The 16,944-nt window shown below is 41.3% G+C and overlaps 1 protein-coding gene across 5 annotated transcripts in view; it reads left to right on the forward strand.

Moving 5' to 3' along the window:
• The window catches only part of ttll7 (tubulin tyrosine ligase-like family, member 7), a 108,399-nt gene that overhangs the window by 15,411 nt on the left and 76,044 nt on the right, over positions 1-16,944 (forward strand). For all 5 annotated transcript variants that reach the window (XR_009129814.1, XM_058072664.1, XM_058072666.1 and 2 more), the window contains exons 5-9: positions 2,566-2,633; positions 3,374-3,532; positions 10,462-10,678; positions 14,381-14,545; positions 15,903-16,061. Coding sequence is in view for 4 of the 5 variants with exons in the window: in XM_058072664.1 (XP_057928647.1) it covers positions 2,566-2,633; positions 3,374-3,532; positions 10,462-10,678; positions 14,381-14,545; positions 15,903-16,061 (768 nt within the window). In the remaining variant the exon portion in view is untranslated. The remainder of the gene's footprint in view (positions 1-2,565; positions 2,634-3,373; positions 3,533-10,461; positions 10,679-14,380; positions 14,546-15,902; positions 16,062-16,944) is intronic.

The raw sequence follows: 16,944 nt of genomic DNA on the forward strand, positions 1-16,944 counted from the left end.
GCATGGCTTCCGTCAGCACATTCGTAAAGAAAACCATGGCAGGCTATATGGCTCCATAAAGTTATTAGGCAAAATAGAATCATCTGAAGAAGATCACACTGCTTAACACTGCTCAAACAAAACATTAAAACCTATAAACCTGTCCCTTCCAAGTGCTTGAGGGAGGATTTTCCCCAAGTATTCCTTTAAGGGAAAAGGTGAAAGAGATTCCTGTAAAAAGTAACATGCGTGTAGGATGAATGCAGTGGTTTGAACATCCAATGATAAGAGGATCTCCCTCAAAGGGCGTTTTACTGATATCGGTATCTGTTTTTTTCCCCGATCATCATCATTTTAAAACAAATGCTGTATACAACACATATGTGTTCATTCCACCACAGGAGATATGTCATGTTACGCATATCGGCATTGGCTGATATTGACAGTTGGCATATCAGTTTACGTCAAAAAAAGCCAATTGGTCACCCACAGAATAAAGTCATCATTATGAGAAGAAAATGTACAAGAAGAACGTTGAAATTGTTTGTGTTAAACATTTAAAGCAGAAATGGAAAACAGCCCCAAACAATTTTACAGGCTGCATGGCGGACAAGTGGTTAGCGCACAGACCTCACAGCTAGGACACCCGCGTTCAATCCCACCCTCGACCATCTCTGGATGGAGTTTGCATGTTCTGCCCGTGCATGTGTGGGTTTTCTCCGGGTACTCCGGTTTCCTCCCGCATTCCAAAAACATGCTAGGTTAATTAGCGACTCCAAATTGTCCATAGGTATGAATGTGAGTGTGAATGGTTGTTTGTCTATATGTGCCCTGTGATTGGCTGGCCACCAGTCCAGGGTGTACCCTGCCTCGAGCCCAAAGACAGCTGGGATGGCTCCAGCACCCCCGCAACCCTCGTGAGTATATGCGATAGAAAATGAATGAATGAATGTCTACTATATTGGTAATCGGACTGTATAGGTGACTGTAGGGGTGTTACTTCATGCCTAGAGGGCTCTAATAATACAAAGCCTATTTAGAAGGCTGTAAACATGTGTAAATTAACAATATATTCCATTCATAAATAGGGAATCCTACTTGGTGGAAATTCACTTATCCCAGTCGGGTCTGGAACCAGTTAATCACATAAACAAGGGATTACTGTGCGCCTTTTGACGTAATGCACCATGTATATGTCAATATGTCAATTGGGTGTAGAAAAAATTATATGATGTCAAAATGTCAAATGTCAAAATATTTGTCATAATGTTACAAGAAGAAAATTTACCTTTTCTAATTTTAGGGAAAAGGTTGAAATATTTGGAAAAAAACAGCAAAAATTTGAAAAAAAAGAGCAAAGGCCGAAGTTGATATAAAAATAGGATTTTTCACCGACTACATAAGAATTAAATGCACTTTTTTCTTGAAATATATATACCATACTTTCTGGACTATAAGTCACTCCGGAGTATAAGTCGCACAAGGCCAAAAATGCATAATTGGGTAGAATAAAACATACATAAGTCACACTGAAGTATAAACTGCATTTTTTGCAGGTAATTTATTTTACAAACTACTTGACCAAAAACAGACATTACGTCATCTTGGAAAGCAAGTTCTAACATTAATAAAAGAATAAAGAACAGGCTGAATAGATGTGGTGGTTATTCAGCTACTCGAAAAATAAACATAAACAGAGAAGATGTCCAGTGTTTATGTAAATAAACACTTTCTTCATTAATAAGTCGCTCTGGAGTATAAGTCGCAGGAACAGCCAACCTATGAAAAAAAAGTGTGACTTATAGTCTGGAAAATATGCTATAACCTCTTAGCATAATTTTGCACCATGTGGCCCTCACTGGAAAAAGTTTGGACAACCATACCGTATCACGTCTTCTTGTGCGGGGAGGGTCTTTCATTGGATTATTTCTCAGAAGAAACTTTTAATTTTCTCTCACGAACAGCGTCGTCTTGCAGCATTGGCATAATTGCGCAATTTCTACCCGATGCCTAATTGCATGTGTCTCGCTGGGATAATAATCACGTATCCTTTTTACACTCTGAATTCTTGGCGCAGCCCCCTCCCCCCTCCTTTTAGCGATGTACTATAGGAGTTTGTTGTCAAGTTTAAATTCATACGAACCTAATTAACGCCCCTGTTCAAGCTCATTTGGTCAAACAAGGCAAAAAAACCCCTACAGATTTCTTATACACCTCCCCCCACCCCGCCCCCACTGTTGGTGCATTTAAAGCAATTCATTCAGCTGTCACTGCAGGAACTTACGATGCAGAACCAATTACCTCGAGCCCTCAGAGCCAAGATTGATCTTTTTTTATTTTTTTTTACTTACTTCTTCCCTCCCCAACCTTTAAAGTCTGAAAAACATTGTAAACTAAATAAGGGTTGCGAAAGGTCTCACCGTCACCTTTTTGTTTTACGTCCGTAATTGGGCATAAATGTCAGAACATTCTAAGCTCACTTCAGGTTGCCGCCTCTAATGTGCTCATTTTTAGGATGGGGCGGTGGTGGAATCCAGAGGTGTAATGGCCCTAACAACATTATTATGTCTGTCTGTCCCTCTGCAGAGAATTAACCATTTTCCTGGGATGGGCGAAATTTGCCGCAAAGACTGCTTAGCAAGAAACATGTCGAAGTAAGTTTCGCCTTGGAGTTGTGTCAATACATTTCCTTTTGAAACTATTTCTAACTGAGTCCACAAAACTACAAATGACTACACAGACTCTGCGGGAAGCACACTAGATGCTTACAGACTAGTGTACACGCAAAACAATACAATGAATATACTGTATGTAATATATAATCCACAAGGCATGCTGGGAAAGTGTACCCTTAAGTGTGGGCTTAAGACAGTCCCATAAAAATGTTTCTTTTAACTCTCCAACACAGATATTTACACCCTTACACATCACAAACAAAATCATCAAATAAAATGCCTCCCTCGCTCATAGTGCAACCAAAAATATCACACAATGTTACAGTATCACACATAGACCATGCGAGTATTGAAATAGACGCCTCCACATTAGTATACTTTACATGCACAACGATATGTTACTTTGTTATGTTACTTTATATCCCACAAGGCATGCTGGGTAACTTCCTGCTAATTTTTTAAACATTCAACACAAACCAACAGGAGGTCATCAAACGGGCGCCTCCCTCACCAAACCAAAAATAACTCAACAATACTATTTTATACTCCTTTATAACGCTTATATTTATTATGTGTGTCGCAAAAGTCAAAGAAAAAGCACATCAGGCCTATGTTGTTAAGTATTTCACCAGATATATTGATATTTCATCAGATGGATTTTTACAGGAATGTTTTACATTGTGAATTCTGCGACTACAACTACCACTTTGTCTCTACAGAATGATTAAGTGCCAGCCTCAAGAGTACAGCTTCATACCCAAAACTTGGATATTCCCCGCTGAGTACACGCAGTTTCAAACCTACGTGAAGGAGCTGCGGCGGAAACGCAAGCAGAAGACCTTCATCGTCAAACCAGCCAACGGAGCCATGGGTCACGGGTAGGTCAGAGGCAAGAACCAGTGCCGCAGGGAACACACACACACAGACAAACCCACTGATTTCATGACAAGATAGACAGGAAGTGAGAAAGTTGAAAGAGAAATAAATAAAGAAATAAAGACAGTGAAGGGTGTTTGACCCTGGCATGGAAATGGCGTTATGGTCTGGTCCAGATTGATTATGTGGGTTGAGCAGGTGTGCTAAATCTCATTGTTGGCCTCTTTGTCCTCCATGGTCACAATCACCATAAATCAGATCTTATCGTGGCGAGATGACACTCACACACACACACACACACACACACGCACACACACACACACACACACGACCCCGGTAGTGACTGCACCTCCTCCCCTGAAGGTATGTGCTTATGAATATTGGATTCCTTTATGAGGCACCATTGGCACCCACCAGGCAGATTGGGAAATGGACTAAGAGGGTGGAAGGCTTGTCTTAGAAGATGGAGAGATACATTTTTCATACATGACATCCAAGTATTTCAAGGCTCATCTCACCAGTAGATGCCACACCTTTGCCACTCTACTATCTACTCTACAATCTACTTTATTTTGAAATGTGAGCTCTGTATGTATTTGTTTACAGGAGTGAGTACAGTCCTCACCTTACAGCAACCATTTTATTACCGTATTTTCCGGACTATAAGTCGCTTTTTTTTTCATAGGTTGGCTGTTCCTGCGACTTATACTACAGAGTGACTTATAAATGAGAAAACTGTTTATGTTACATGCCCTGTGATTGGCTGGCGACCAGTCCAGGGTGTACCCCGCCTTACGCCCGAAGACAGCTGGGATAGGCTCCAGCACCCCCCGCGACCCTCGTGAGGAAAAGCGGTAGAAAATGAATGAATGAATGAATGAATGTTTATGTTACATAAACACTGGACACATTTTTCTGTTTCTCTGTTTATTTTTCATGTAGCTGAATAACCATTGTGTTAGCATATCTTACACCTATTCAGCCTGTTCTCTATTATTTTATTGTTAGAACTTTTCTTCCAAGAGGACGTAATGTCTCTTCTGGTCAAGTAGTTTGGAAAATTAATTACCTGCAAAAAATGCGACTTATACTCCAGTGCGACTTATGTATATTTTTTCTACCCAATTATGCATTTTTGGCCTTGTGCGACTTACACCCCGGAGCGATTTATAGTCCAGAAAATACGGTATATCTTCGCCAGGTACAGTACTATGGAACATGACTATGTTAGAGTACTCAGTGTACAACATAGAAAGCAGTGAATTAACCCCTCGCCACTTTGCACAATTTTGCAGCGTTGCTAAATCACGGTTTTGAGATAGAGCATATTGTACTGTAATGTACTGTACTGCACTGGTATTGTATACCATTGTTTTCGGAAAGGTAATTTGGAGAGATTCAATTCAGAAAGAGGAAAAACTCCTCATGTAAACATGGCTACTGTTTATCACTTTCTTGTGTCATTGTCATAAATGATACAATTCAACAAGTAAAACACGCATACACTACCGCTTAAAAGTTTGGGATCACTTGCAAATTTCTTTGTTTTCCAAAGAAAAACACATTTTCATGCATTTCACAAACATTTTTACCCATTTCACATACATTTGTATCCATTTCATAAAGCATGAAAATGAATCAGATGATTTTCAAAGAAGGATGTACATTTTTGCATAGAGGCCTACTATCAACAACTGTCAGTCCTCTGCATCAATCTCCTGGTATGGCTGCTAATCTAAGTTCATCATTTTATAAGGCTAATAGATTATTAGAAAACCCATCTACATATACATTATTACCCATATACATTATTATTTATGTTTATGTCTTTTCTTACAGAGGTTACCTTGTCTCTTTTGTCCCAATAACCTTTGAACTTTTTCCCAAAACTATGTATAGTGAAATTCTGGTCTTGGAGACTGCAGACGTTTAAGACCTAAATATGCCTTAGACACTTAAACACTTAAAAGTAGTAAAATGTATCATAAACCAGCATAATAAATCAGAGCCACTGGGAAGCCAGTGACAACACACAACAATGGCGCGTTCAAGGACAGATACCAAAGTGTGGAATTTCAACGCTTGAGGAAATCAATGAATCAGACGTATGTATGGTGTACACTTTACCTGTATTGTTAAATATTTATAGATTACTTCCAAATTATGGTAAGTGAGATGCGTTTTATGCAAAAAACAGTTTATTCAGAGAAAAAAATCCACCAAAATTCCACAAATATGCAGGATCTGCTGCACTGTATTGACTTGAATGCAGTAATCCCTCATTTATCACGGTTAATTAGTTGCAGACCTGACCAACATACACTACTGCTCAAAAGTTTGGGATCACTTGCAAATTTCTTTGTTTGTTTTGTTTTCCAAAGAAAAACACATTTTTCTGCATTTCATAATTTCATAACATTTTTTTCCATTTCACAAACAATGAAAATGAATCAGATGATTTTCAAAGAAGGATGTACATTTTTGCATAGAGGCCTACTATCAACAACTGCCAGTCCTCTGCATCAATCTCCTGGTATGGCTGCTAATCCAAGTTCATCATTTTATAAGGCTAATAGATGATTAGAAAAGCCATCTAAAAATTAAAAACTAAAAAAAAACTAAAATCTCTTGCCATGCTGTTAACTACTCTCTTCAGAGAGCAGCACAAACTGGGTCTAACAAGGACAGAAAAACGATGCACAACTGTGCAAGAAGATAAATATCTGAGAGTGTGTAGTTTAAGACAAAGACACCTCGCAGGTCATCACCTGGCAGCTGCACTAAATAGTAGCCGTCAAACACCAGTGTCAGTATCAACAATGAAGCGGCGACTTCAGGATGCTGTACGTCATAGCAGGACTGCCAAGAAAAAGCCACATCTCAGACTGGCCATAAAAAATTCCAAGTGATCCTAAACTTTTGAGTGGTAGTGTATGTTAAGGCAGTATTTATGACCTCACCCTGTCATTCGTGTCGCAGTAAGTCTATGCTGAAAACTCCCAGGCAGATGTCCCTACTGTACCATGAGACATACAACACTTGCATTCATCATAGGAGCCAATAGATGGGGATATTGGCATGCGAATAGCTCAGAGTGCTCAACCTCTCCCTCTAATTCTCTGTGAATTTGTCCTTTCTGCTATAATGTGCACATTACTTATAGCTCCATGCTGCACTAAGCTCTTATTTATTAAAGAATAAAATGCAGCTAAGGCTGAATTACTGCAATACATTTAGAATATGAAAGATGATGAGCTTAGCTCAACCTCTCAACAGCACAGGGCTCACAAGATTAGATTTGCCTCTATTTTTTTGTGCATGTTATGCTGCGGCAGGAAATTAAGTTAGACCTACCCCCGTAATTTATTTTGTGGTGGGCCCACTAAGTGAAGTTATTGTTTGTGTCTGAAGCAGAGCTTGTTATAAAGGTAACAAAAGCAAAGCATGGGCGAGATCCCCTCTGGTGCCAAATGAAATAGGCAAGGGAGAGTGGGCTATGATTACGTGACACTCCGGCTCATCAATCACGTCGTCTTCTCCTCGCCGACTCCTCCTTGACTAACTAACGCTGTTAACCCCGTCCTCATCAATCAACGTGCCGGCTGCCCACTCGCATTATTGGTCAGGCTCCTATCAGCTTGTCGCTGTTTGGTTCTGCTCAAGAGTGCTGATAAGTGGGGAGATGAAGCACTGCTCTTTAACGCAGCCTAGCAAATGCTAACGTAACCTGATTGATAAGGATATGGCAGCGTGCGGGGGGGGGGGGGGGGGGTGGACTTGCTCCTCAGAGGGCCACAGTGAAAAACGAAAGGATGCAACTTTGTCATTTTGATACTTTGTAAATATGCTAAGGCGTAGAAGTTCCATTCCGTTCCGTTTAGTGTAAGTGGGAACTTACTGCTCAGTCATACAAGAGGGGAATTGCAAAGGAGGAAGGGCACTCGGTTGATGAGTTATCACTGTCCATTTCATAGGAAGAGATTCATTCATTCATTAATTTTCTACCGCTTGTCCTCACGAGGGTCACGGGGGTGCTGGAGCCTATCCCAGCTGTCTTCGGGCTCGAGGCGGGGTACACCCTGGACTGGTCGCCAGCCAATGAAAGGGCACAGATAGACAAACAACCATTCACACTCACATTCATACCTATGGACAATTTGGAGTCGCCACCTAGCATGTTTTTGGAATGTGGGAGGAAACCTGAGTACCCGGAGAAAACCCATGCATATTATTTACATATCATATTCATATATATATATTTCATATATATTTTTACAGTAAATGAATTAGCATGTTTATTTATTTTGTAAATAATTACAAATTAAAAAAAGAAATGAAAGTGACTTAAAGAAAAGTGTCAAATAAAACAATACAAATCTAATTATAAAAAATACATAAATAAAAAAAATATATAACAAAAGTGACTTATAAATAAAAATGACTTAAATAAAAGTGTTGTGACTTAATGTGTGTCCCAGGTTGAGACCATTTGAGAAAATGTGTGTGCAGTTTAGCCCAAATGTTATCCACCACCTCTACCATACTACACAGTGCCGATGTCATCAGCCTGTGTTCATGCTTGCTATTCTGGCCATTTCTCATTTTGTTAAATGATCTTTTTGTCTTTCCTGTGCCATATTTTATAATGCTGCTGAAGACGTTCCAATTTCATAGGAGTACCTGGATAAAACCCACGCATGCACGGGGAGAACATGCAAACTTCACACAGAGATGGCCGAGAATGGAATTTAATCCTGGTCTCCTAGCTGTGAGGTCTGCGCGCTAACCACTCGACCGCCGTGCAGCCTTCATAGGAAGAGATGATATAAAATTATTGAGGACCATTGGCTTAGTCCAAGCAATATTTCTTCACATATTTCTTCATTTACAATGTCCAATTTCACTTCACTTTTCACTTTCACTTTCTTTGACTGGCATTAAATAAGAAATATCCTCACCGTCCCAGTAGAGTGTGTACATCTCAGACATATATGTGCGTGTGTATAATCCCTCCTTACATAATGGAGCCGTCCTTCCAGGCTACGCATGCAACCAATTTAGGCCCGGTGGACTTTAAGTATGAGTGATGGGGATGTAGGTCAGTCGTATGCTGCTTTGAGACAGTTTAACAAGCACCCCTTAAGCCAGCAGCTCGCGTGCACGCAAGACAGAGTCACGCTGTCCCACGCAAACACAAACCCATAAAGCCTGAGTGCCAGTGACATGAGACCAAAGGAAACTGAATTAGAAACAAAGCCCCTGGACTGCTCATGTTTACCCAAGTGACCTTGCAACTTTGACTTTTCCTCAGATAATTACAATGCTCTCCAAGTCCCCTTACATACGTGTCTGTCTTTTTAAATGTCCTTTTATTGACGGGGCCTGGGAATCAAGTAGTAGACATAGTTTAGACGAGCCATAAATCAAGCCAAGGGCTTTTATTTACACAACGTCTTTTCAGTGACGCCTCCGCAGGAGTACAAGGTCATGTGAAGTATATACCGTCAGGGCACTTCCAATGCTTTTATCCCCCCCACCACCAACTCCACAACTTTAATGTACATATAGAAATCTTGTCGCACTGTAAAGAAATAACTAGGGATGTCCGATATTAGATTTTTGTCTGGAAACCGATATGCGTCTCCTATCATTCATTCATTCCTTTTCTACCGCTTATCCTCATGAGGGTCGCGGGGGTGCTGGAGCCTATCCCAGCTGTCTTTGGGCGAGAGGCGGGGTACACCCAGGACTGGTGGCCAGCCAATCACAGGGCACATATAGACAAACAACCATTCACACTCACATTCTAGCTGTGAGGTCTGTGCGCTAACCACTCGACCACGGTGCAGCCCGTCTCTTATCATATATTTTTTAAATATCGGTTTTCATGAAGCGGAAAAAGTCAGATACCGATATTTTATTTTTATGCCGATATCAGGCCGGTAATTATCAGTATAACTATCAGACATCCCTAGAAATAACCCTTTATGTTCCCCAAGAACACATTTTTAAAATGTCTTTATAATACTGTCCAACCTGTTTGGTTTTGTATGTCCTGGGTTTCATAGGATTTGTTTAAAATATATAAGAAAAATATTATTTACATATATTTTTCATGTATATTTTTATAGTAAATGAATTAGCATGTTTATTTATTTTGTAAATAATTAGAAATAAAAAAAGAAATGCAAGTGACTTAAAGAAAAGTGTCAAATAAAACAATACAAATTCATTCATTCATTAATTTTCTACCGCTTTTCCTCACAAGGGTCGCGGGGGTGCTGGAGCCTATCCCAGCTGTCTTCGGGCGAGAGGCGGGGTACACCCTGGATTGGTCGCCAGCCAATCACAGGGCACATATAGACAAACAACCATTCACACTCACATTCATACCTATGGACAATTTGGAGTGGCCAATTAACCTAGCATGTTTTTGGAATGTGGGAGGAAACCGGAGTACCCGGAGAAAACCCACGCATGCACGGGGAGAACATGCAAACTCCACACAGAGATGGCCGAGGGTGGAATTGAACCCTGGTCTCCTAGCTGTGAGGTCTGCGCGCTAACCACTAGACCAATACAAATTGAATTATAAAAAATACATAAATAAAAAAAATATATAACAAAAGTGACTTAAAGGAAAAAAAATCTATTAATAAAAATGACTTAAATAAAAGTGTGTTGTGACTTAATGTGTGTCCCAGGTTGAGACCATTTGAGAAAATGTGCGTACAATTTCACCCAAATGTTATCAGCTACTTCTACTGTACTACACAGTGCCGATGTCATCAGCCTATGTTCATGCTCGCTATTCAGGCCATTTCTCATTTTGTTAAATGATCTTTTTGTCTTTCCTATGCCATATTTTATGATGCTGCTGAAGACATTCCAATTTCCCCCCAGAGGATTAATCGAGCGTGTGTCTACGCAGGATCTCACTTATCCGTAACTGCGAGAAGCTGCCATCCCAGGAGCACTTTATCGTGCAGGAGTACTTGGACAAACCCTTCCTGATGGAGGGCTACAAGTTTGATCTGCGCATCTATATCCTTGTCACTTCCTGCGACCCGCTACGCATTTTCCTCTACAATGACGGCTTGGTGCGCATGGGGACAGAGAAATACCATGCACCCAGCGAGGCCAACCTGGTGAGTCATTTTATGCATACAGTATGGTATATACTTTGTATTATATATATACTGTATATACGATATCCATGCACACACATCCAATGGAACCTTAGTACACATTGCAGTCACTGCTAGCATGATGCACAGTTGCACTTTTGAGGCAGGTTTTCCTTCACATTTAAGGCAACAGATTTCTAGGTTTGAGATATACTTTATTCCAGTACGTTATTCCAGCAAAATTACAACTTTTGTTTGCATAATTATGACTTAATTGCAAAATGTTTTCCCTTATTCTTATAACCTAAACTTTTCCGCAATCATGGCTTATGGTGAAAGCATCAAGTGGAGCTAAAGACGCTAATCAACATGTTTCCGGTTCTTAGTGCACATTCCACGGAGCATTCATGGACAATTTTTGGTTATATACCAGTAACAGACTACAGGAGGTCCTGTGTAAGGATCGGCCGATACATCGGGCCGATATTTGCGTTTTTTTCCCTTTTATCGGCATCGGCCGGTACGCGCGTGGTTTCGCCGATATTTTTTTGCACCGCATGATTTACAGTCAGGCATCCGCCGGGGGCAACACAAAGCTGCCCCGGCGGATGCAGAGGACCCTGCAACACACGTAGTCACGATACCCTGCCCCCACTGTTGAAGCACATCAAGGGTGCGTATTCACAAGTAATAGAGTTAGCTTGCTTTTAACACTTTACTAAGCCCATCACATTTCACTGGGTGATCACTAGGCACAACAGTTTAAGTCACGGTGTGACAAGAAATCCCAAAAACATCACATACCAATGCAACAGACGAATAAAAGCACTCTCACTAGTTGAGCAGAACAAGAATGAACAACTATGCAACTATAAATGCATGTCGTGTTATGTGTGTGCACTCTCTCCGAGCACGCACACACACACAGAAGGAATTGGAGCAGCCGTGTCTGCTTATGAGAGGTCTTTCTTTCGTGCTCAACACGAACTTTAATGATGAGAGAAATGTTTTATATATCGTACTAAATTGTGTCAGTGTGATGTGTTTGTGTGTGTGTGTGTGGGGGGGGGGGTGCGTCACGCTGCAGAGGAGCAGTCATCACATCGATGCTAGATAAATTTAAACTACGACAGAAATGTTTTGCACATGGTTGAATATTTATTCCCTTTAAAGTTGATAATGCCGTTTAAATGTGTGTTTAAGAAAGCTGAATGCTACTGTGTTCAGTGTTTACATTTCAATAAATATTTGTTTAAACATGAGACCTGTAATATTTATTATCATGGTCATTTTTTCATGTAAATTGAGGGATCAAAAGCAGTATCGGCCACAAATATCGGCCCAAGCAAAATCGGCCATCGGTGATGGAAAAAAATCGGTATCGGCCCCAAAAAAAACATCGGTCAATCCCTAGTCCTGTGTTTGTTCTGTAAATAGCCAATGTATCATCCACAGCTCAGTTGAAGCAGAAGCAGGTGATAAATACAGTGTGGAAGCTGTGGAACTGTCTAATTCAATCCAAAAGTTCACAAAGTATCATGCTCACGTAGGACGTGCAGGCTCGGTTGGAGATATCCATATATTTCCCGGTAATATTACACCTTCTTGAGGTTCTGCAACCACTAAGTACACTTTGCTGCAACACACCCACAGATGTGCACGGAACAGGATGCGTATTATCAACACTGGGTGTGTATTCTCTCTCCAAGTGTGTGACACATGATGGAGTGTGCCGTGCCGTGGAGATGGATGTTCAGTCCCGCAGAGAGAGGCGGCCAGACAGCCATCAGGAGGCAGAGTGGCCTGCGGTCACAGCATTATTACCTTGTAGCTAAGACCATGGATGCATTATAACGAGAGGTGTGCAACAAGGCCACTAATAGGCAGCCGCTCAGCTACGCTGTGTGGGAACTATGAGGCTCTTATCTGGTTCACTTTTGTTTACTGCATGTAGCATTAATGCACAGCTGCTCTCCAAGGGTATGTCTCATAGGCTGGAGGTCGAGAACCAGGTTTTTTCTTTATTTAAGCAGCATCTCCAAACGTCAAATGTCCCTGCTGCAGGACAGTAGATGCAAATGCAGTTATTTATAGATGCGCTTTTCAAAAAATCAACAAATACCACACTGATGGCCGTTTTTATACGCATTATCTGCATGCTATAGTGTTTTTATCATGGCTTTTTCATCCCTGGAAAAAAATCTCTATTTACTCTCTCGAAGCAAGAAAAGGTTTTTTTGCGTCTTTATTTTTCTCAAGCTGTCGCACCTCCTCTGGTTTCCTTCCACATTCCAAAAACATGCTAGGTTAATTGGCGACTCCAAATTGTCCATAGGTATGAATGTGAGTGTGAATGGTTGTTTGTCTATATGTGCCCTGTGATTGGCTGGCCACCAGTCCAGGGTGTACCCCGCCTCTCGCCCAAAGACAGCTGAGATAGGCTCCAGCACCCACCCCCCACGACCCTCGTGAGGATAAGCGGTAGAAAATTAATGAATGAACGAACAGTGGTATCTTGGTTAATGTTGTTAATCTGTTCTGCAAGGTCCGACTCAAACAGCAAATTTTCCTATAGAAAATAATGTAAATCCTGTCACGCCCTGTGTGGGTTCCTGCGTGACAGTTTGTCTTATGTTCCCTGTCTGGGCTTTGGTTTCCTTTTTGGACACTCTTATTTTGTATTTGACTTCCTGTTTTGCCTCCTCTGCCTTCGTTGCCATAGCCACCCACACCTGTCCCTAATTTGTCCTCTCTATTTAGTTCAGGTGTGTGCTTCTCCCTTTGTTGGATCATTATCGTTTGTCAGTCAATCCCTGAGTTGCTTTGTTCTTCTGTTGCTGTTATTGCACAGAATAAATATTATTTACCTGCTATTGGTCCTGCTCTCTGCATCGTGGGGTCGAACATTAAAGCAATGAAGCCGAACCGTGACAAATCCAAACGTAAATCCAAATGTGTTTTTGTAAATATCCATGTTTGTGTGGCCAAGTTCTAAGAATGCATCTGTAAAGCCTTTTGAAAAACCTATATATGCGCCAACAACGCTGCATTTACATCATGTGAACTGCATATTTAACCAAGCTACTGTAAAATTATCATTATTGTCAACATTGTTACGCTCAAGAACTATCTTACTGGTGTAGTGACACCTCGCCACACCACCTGGGTAGCTACTCCAGCTTCATCAAACAGCCACCGATGTTGTTGGACATTATTTAGAATGCTTTGAAGAGCTATTTTCATAACTACATTCATTCATTTATTCATTCATTTTCAACCGCATTTCTTCACTATCCTTATCCTAGCCTATCCATCACTGAGATGGCCGAGGGTGGAATTGAACTCGGGTCTCCTAGCTGTGAGGCCTGAATGCTAACCACCTTCTACGGTGCAGCCCCATAACAATTCCCCAAATTCATATAGTTCATGTCTTACATAAGAATTGGGGATGATAGGCAGAATTACTAAATTAATTGCACTTTTCCTTTAAAAATGTGAGATAGCGTTTCGTATGAGACAAACCATAAAAGTCGGTTTCAAAGGTTGCACACACAGTTTTGGAAAATCAGTGAATTGGTACCAAGGAAATTGATGGGTGACCAAGAAACTCAACTTTCCATCTGGTGTACGCACATTGTCTTTTTATATGTGGCCACAACACAAAAATGGTTAGAAGTGGTCACCCAAAGGTGCTGTCCTTATTTCCCATGTTGATATCCACAGAGCCAGCTCTACATGCATCTAACCAACTATTCCGTCAACAAACACAACGAGAACTTCGAGCGAGACGAGACGGTGGACAAAGGCAGCAAGAGATCCGTCAGCTGGTTCACAGAGTTCCTGCGCACCAATGACTACGACGTGGCCAAGTTCTGGGGAGACGTCTCGGTATGTGCTCGGCAAATACAGAGCATGCTCACTTGCATCTGGAAGGGCACCTTCTCATACGCACATGACGGGGAAAGGTTTGATGACATTGTGTTGTGACAGTCAGCTTCACGGCTTTCTTGAAGTGAGTGGAAGAGCTCGGCCAAAACATCATTCTCGGAGGGTGAGCTCGCCCGACCGGTCACTATTCCCAGCTTATCTAAACACTGTGATAGAGACTGTGATAATAAATCAATTAATTCATCCCATGGCAAATGAACTTGATAATTGTGTATACTTGTGTGGTTTCCTCTCCTCTCCCCTCCAAACAGGCAGGAAGAGGGTTCACTCTGTGCTTGTTTTCAGGCCTTAGGTGCGTTTGCTCCATATGAATACGGCTTGAACAAAGTGAGCCCTCTTGTCAGTCTCTGTGAGGAGAGGCGGGGCTGCTAGCATACACACAGCAGAACAGTGTAGCCTCGCAAGGAGCAATGCATGCCAACGTATCCGTATCAGGTATCAAGATGCATACAGACCCATTTACCACAAAGAGATTCACATCCCTACATATTATAGATATCTGTGATTAATTGCAATTAAATATGAGTTAACTTTGCACTGATGAATCGCAATTAAATATTTGAATCGATTGACAGCCCTACTTGATCATAGAAGTAGGGCTGCTCTTTAACACGGTTGAAAGCACAGCATTACCAGAAATGCAGCAAACGTTTGACAGACAGAATGGATGGCCTGTGAGAAAATACATGTAACAAACGTCAATTCCACAACTTTACAATCGTGATAGATGATGTATTAGTTCAAATGAAGAAGGTGAGCCCATCAATCCGGACCGTATGCCGAATTTGTTCAAAAGTGGTGTCAACAAAAAGGCAACGCCCACCAAAATAGTAACCACCCGACCTAGTTTTAGCATGAGGGAAAAACACACTGACATACAGAGCCTTTAGCCTGTCAATCAACACTCGCTGAAATGTGTGGTCGACAAAGATCGTAGAAGTAGGGCTGCTCTTTAACACGGTTGAAAAGACGGCATTACCAGAAATGCGTGGAAGTGAGCGAGGGACAGACGGCGGGGCTTCTGCCTTAGCAGTCCGAGGCTAGAACATTACAGCCTGTGGGCAGCCTGTGGGCCAGCAACACCGCATGGGACTCGACTAAAGACAGGAAGCTTTGTGCACTGCGTGTGTGTGTATGTGTAAGCGCATACGTATTCACCTCAACTTGACTTCCTGGTAACTATGTGCTGCCGACTATAGATGTACTATACGATGTTAGCATTTTACTATGAATGCTTCTGTTGTTTTTCCTCCAGCTCGGGTTGACATTCTCTCATTGTCTCCTTGTGTTTGTGCAGGAGTTGGTCGTGAAGACGTTAATTGTGGCAGAGCCCCATGTTCTGCACGCATACCGCATGTGCCGTCCCGGTCAGCCACCAGGGAGCGACAGTGTCTGCTTTGAGGTCCTGGGCTTTGACATCATCCTGGACCGCAAGCTTAAACCTTGGCTCCTTGAGGTATGTTCACGTGTGAGTGTGTGTTATTTGGCTTATGAGAGCATAGAGAAATCAACGTAGACACATCAATATCATGTACATTCAGGCGTGTGAGGGGATGATTGTTTATTTTTGCTGACGTACCTCCTATTAAAATTGGTTTACCCTTGGGGATATGCGTACCGCACTTTGGGAACCTTGGATGTAAATTGTAAAACTGTTTCTACAGTGTAGGCGTGGCTCAGGTTTTAGACTGATCGTCAAACACCAACACCGTGGTTGCTGGTTCGCTTCTGTGTGTAATGGTTCAACATATTTATATATACTCGGTTTTTACATCCACTATTTTTGCAATAGGCTATCTATCAGAACTTTAAAAGACTGTCTAGTTTCCATTTGTCAGCTTTTTCTGTGACATTATTCCCCATTGAAAATAAATGGACGCTATTAATGGCACCCCCTATTGGTAGAAATTCGTGTTGCACTTAACATGATGTGTAACATTGTGCTTACTCTGTGCACGGTGGCACGGCTCGGGTCGTAGAGTGGTCATCTCGCCATTTTGTTCGATCCTTGTACGGGTTATAGATTTAATCACATATGTAATAACTATAAAATCAATCTTCACTCTCTAAAAATGTACTGCAAAAAAGGTCAGTAAGGATAATTCATAATGCCACCTACAGAGAACATACTGACTCCTTATTTCTAAAATCACAAATACTTCAACTTGCTGATATAGTTAATCTTCAAACAGCTAAAATAATGCATATGGCTAAAAATAACCAATTAGCTAAAAATGTCATCCAATACTTCTCAACAAGAGAGGAGAAATATGATCTCAGGGAAGAAGTACATTTGAAACACTTCTATGCTAGGACTACGTTAAAAAGCCATAGCATTT

This window comes from Doryrhamphus excisus, chromosome 5 (assembly GCF_030265055.1).
Source record: "Doryrhamphus excisus isolate RoL2022-K1 chromosome 5, RoL_Dexc_1.0, whole genome shotgun sequence".
In the NCBI taxonomy this organism is placed as follows: domain Eukaryota; kingdom Metazoa; phylum Chordata; class Actinopteri; order Syngnathiformes; family Syngnathidae; genus Doryrhamphus; species Doryrhamphus excisus.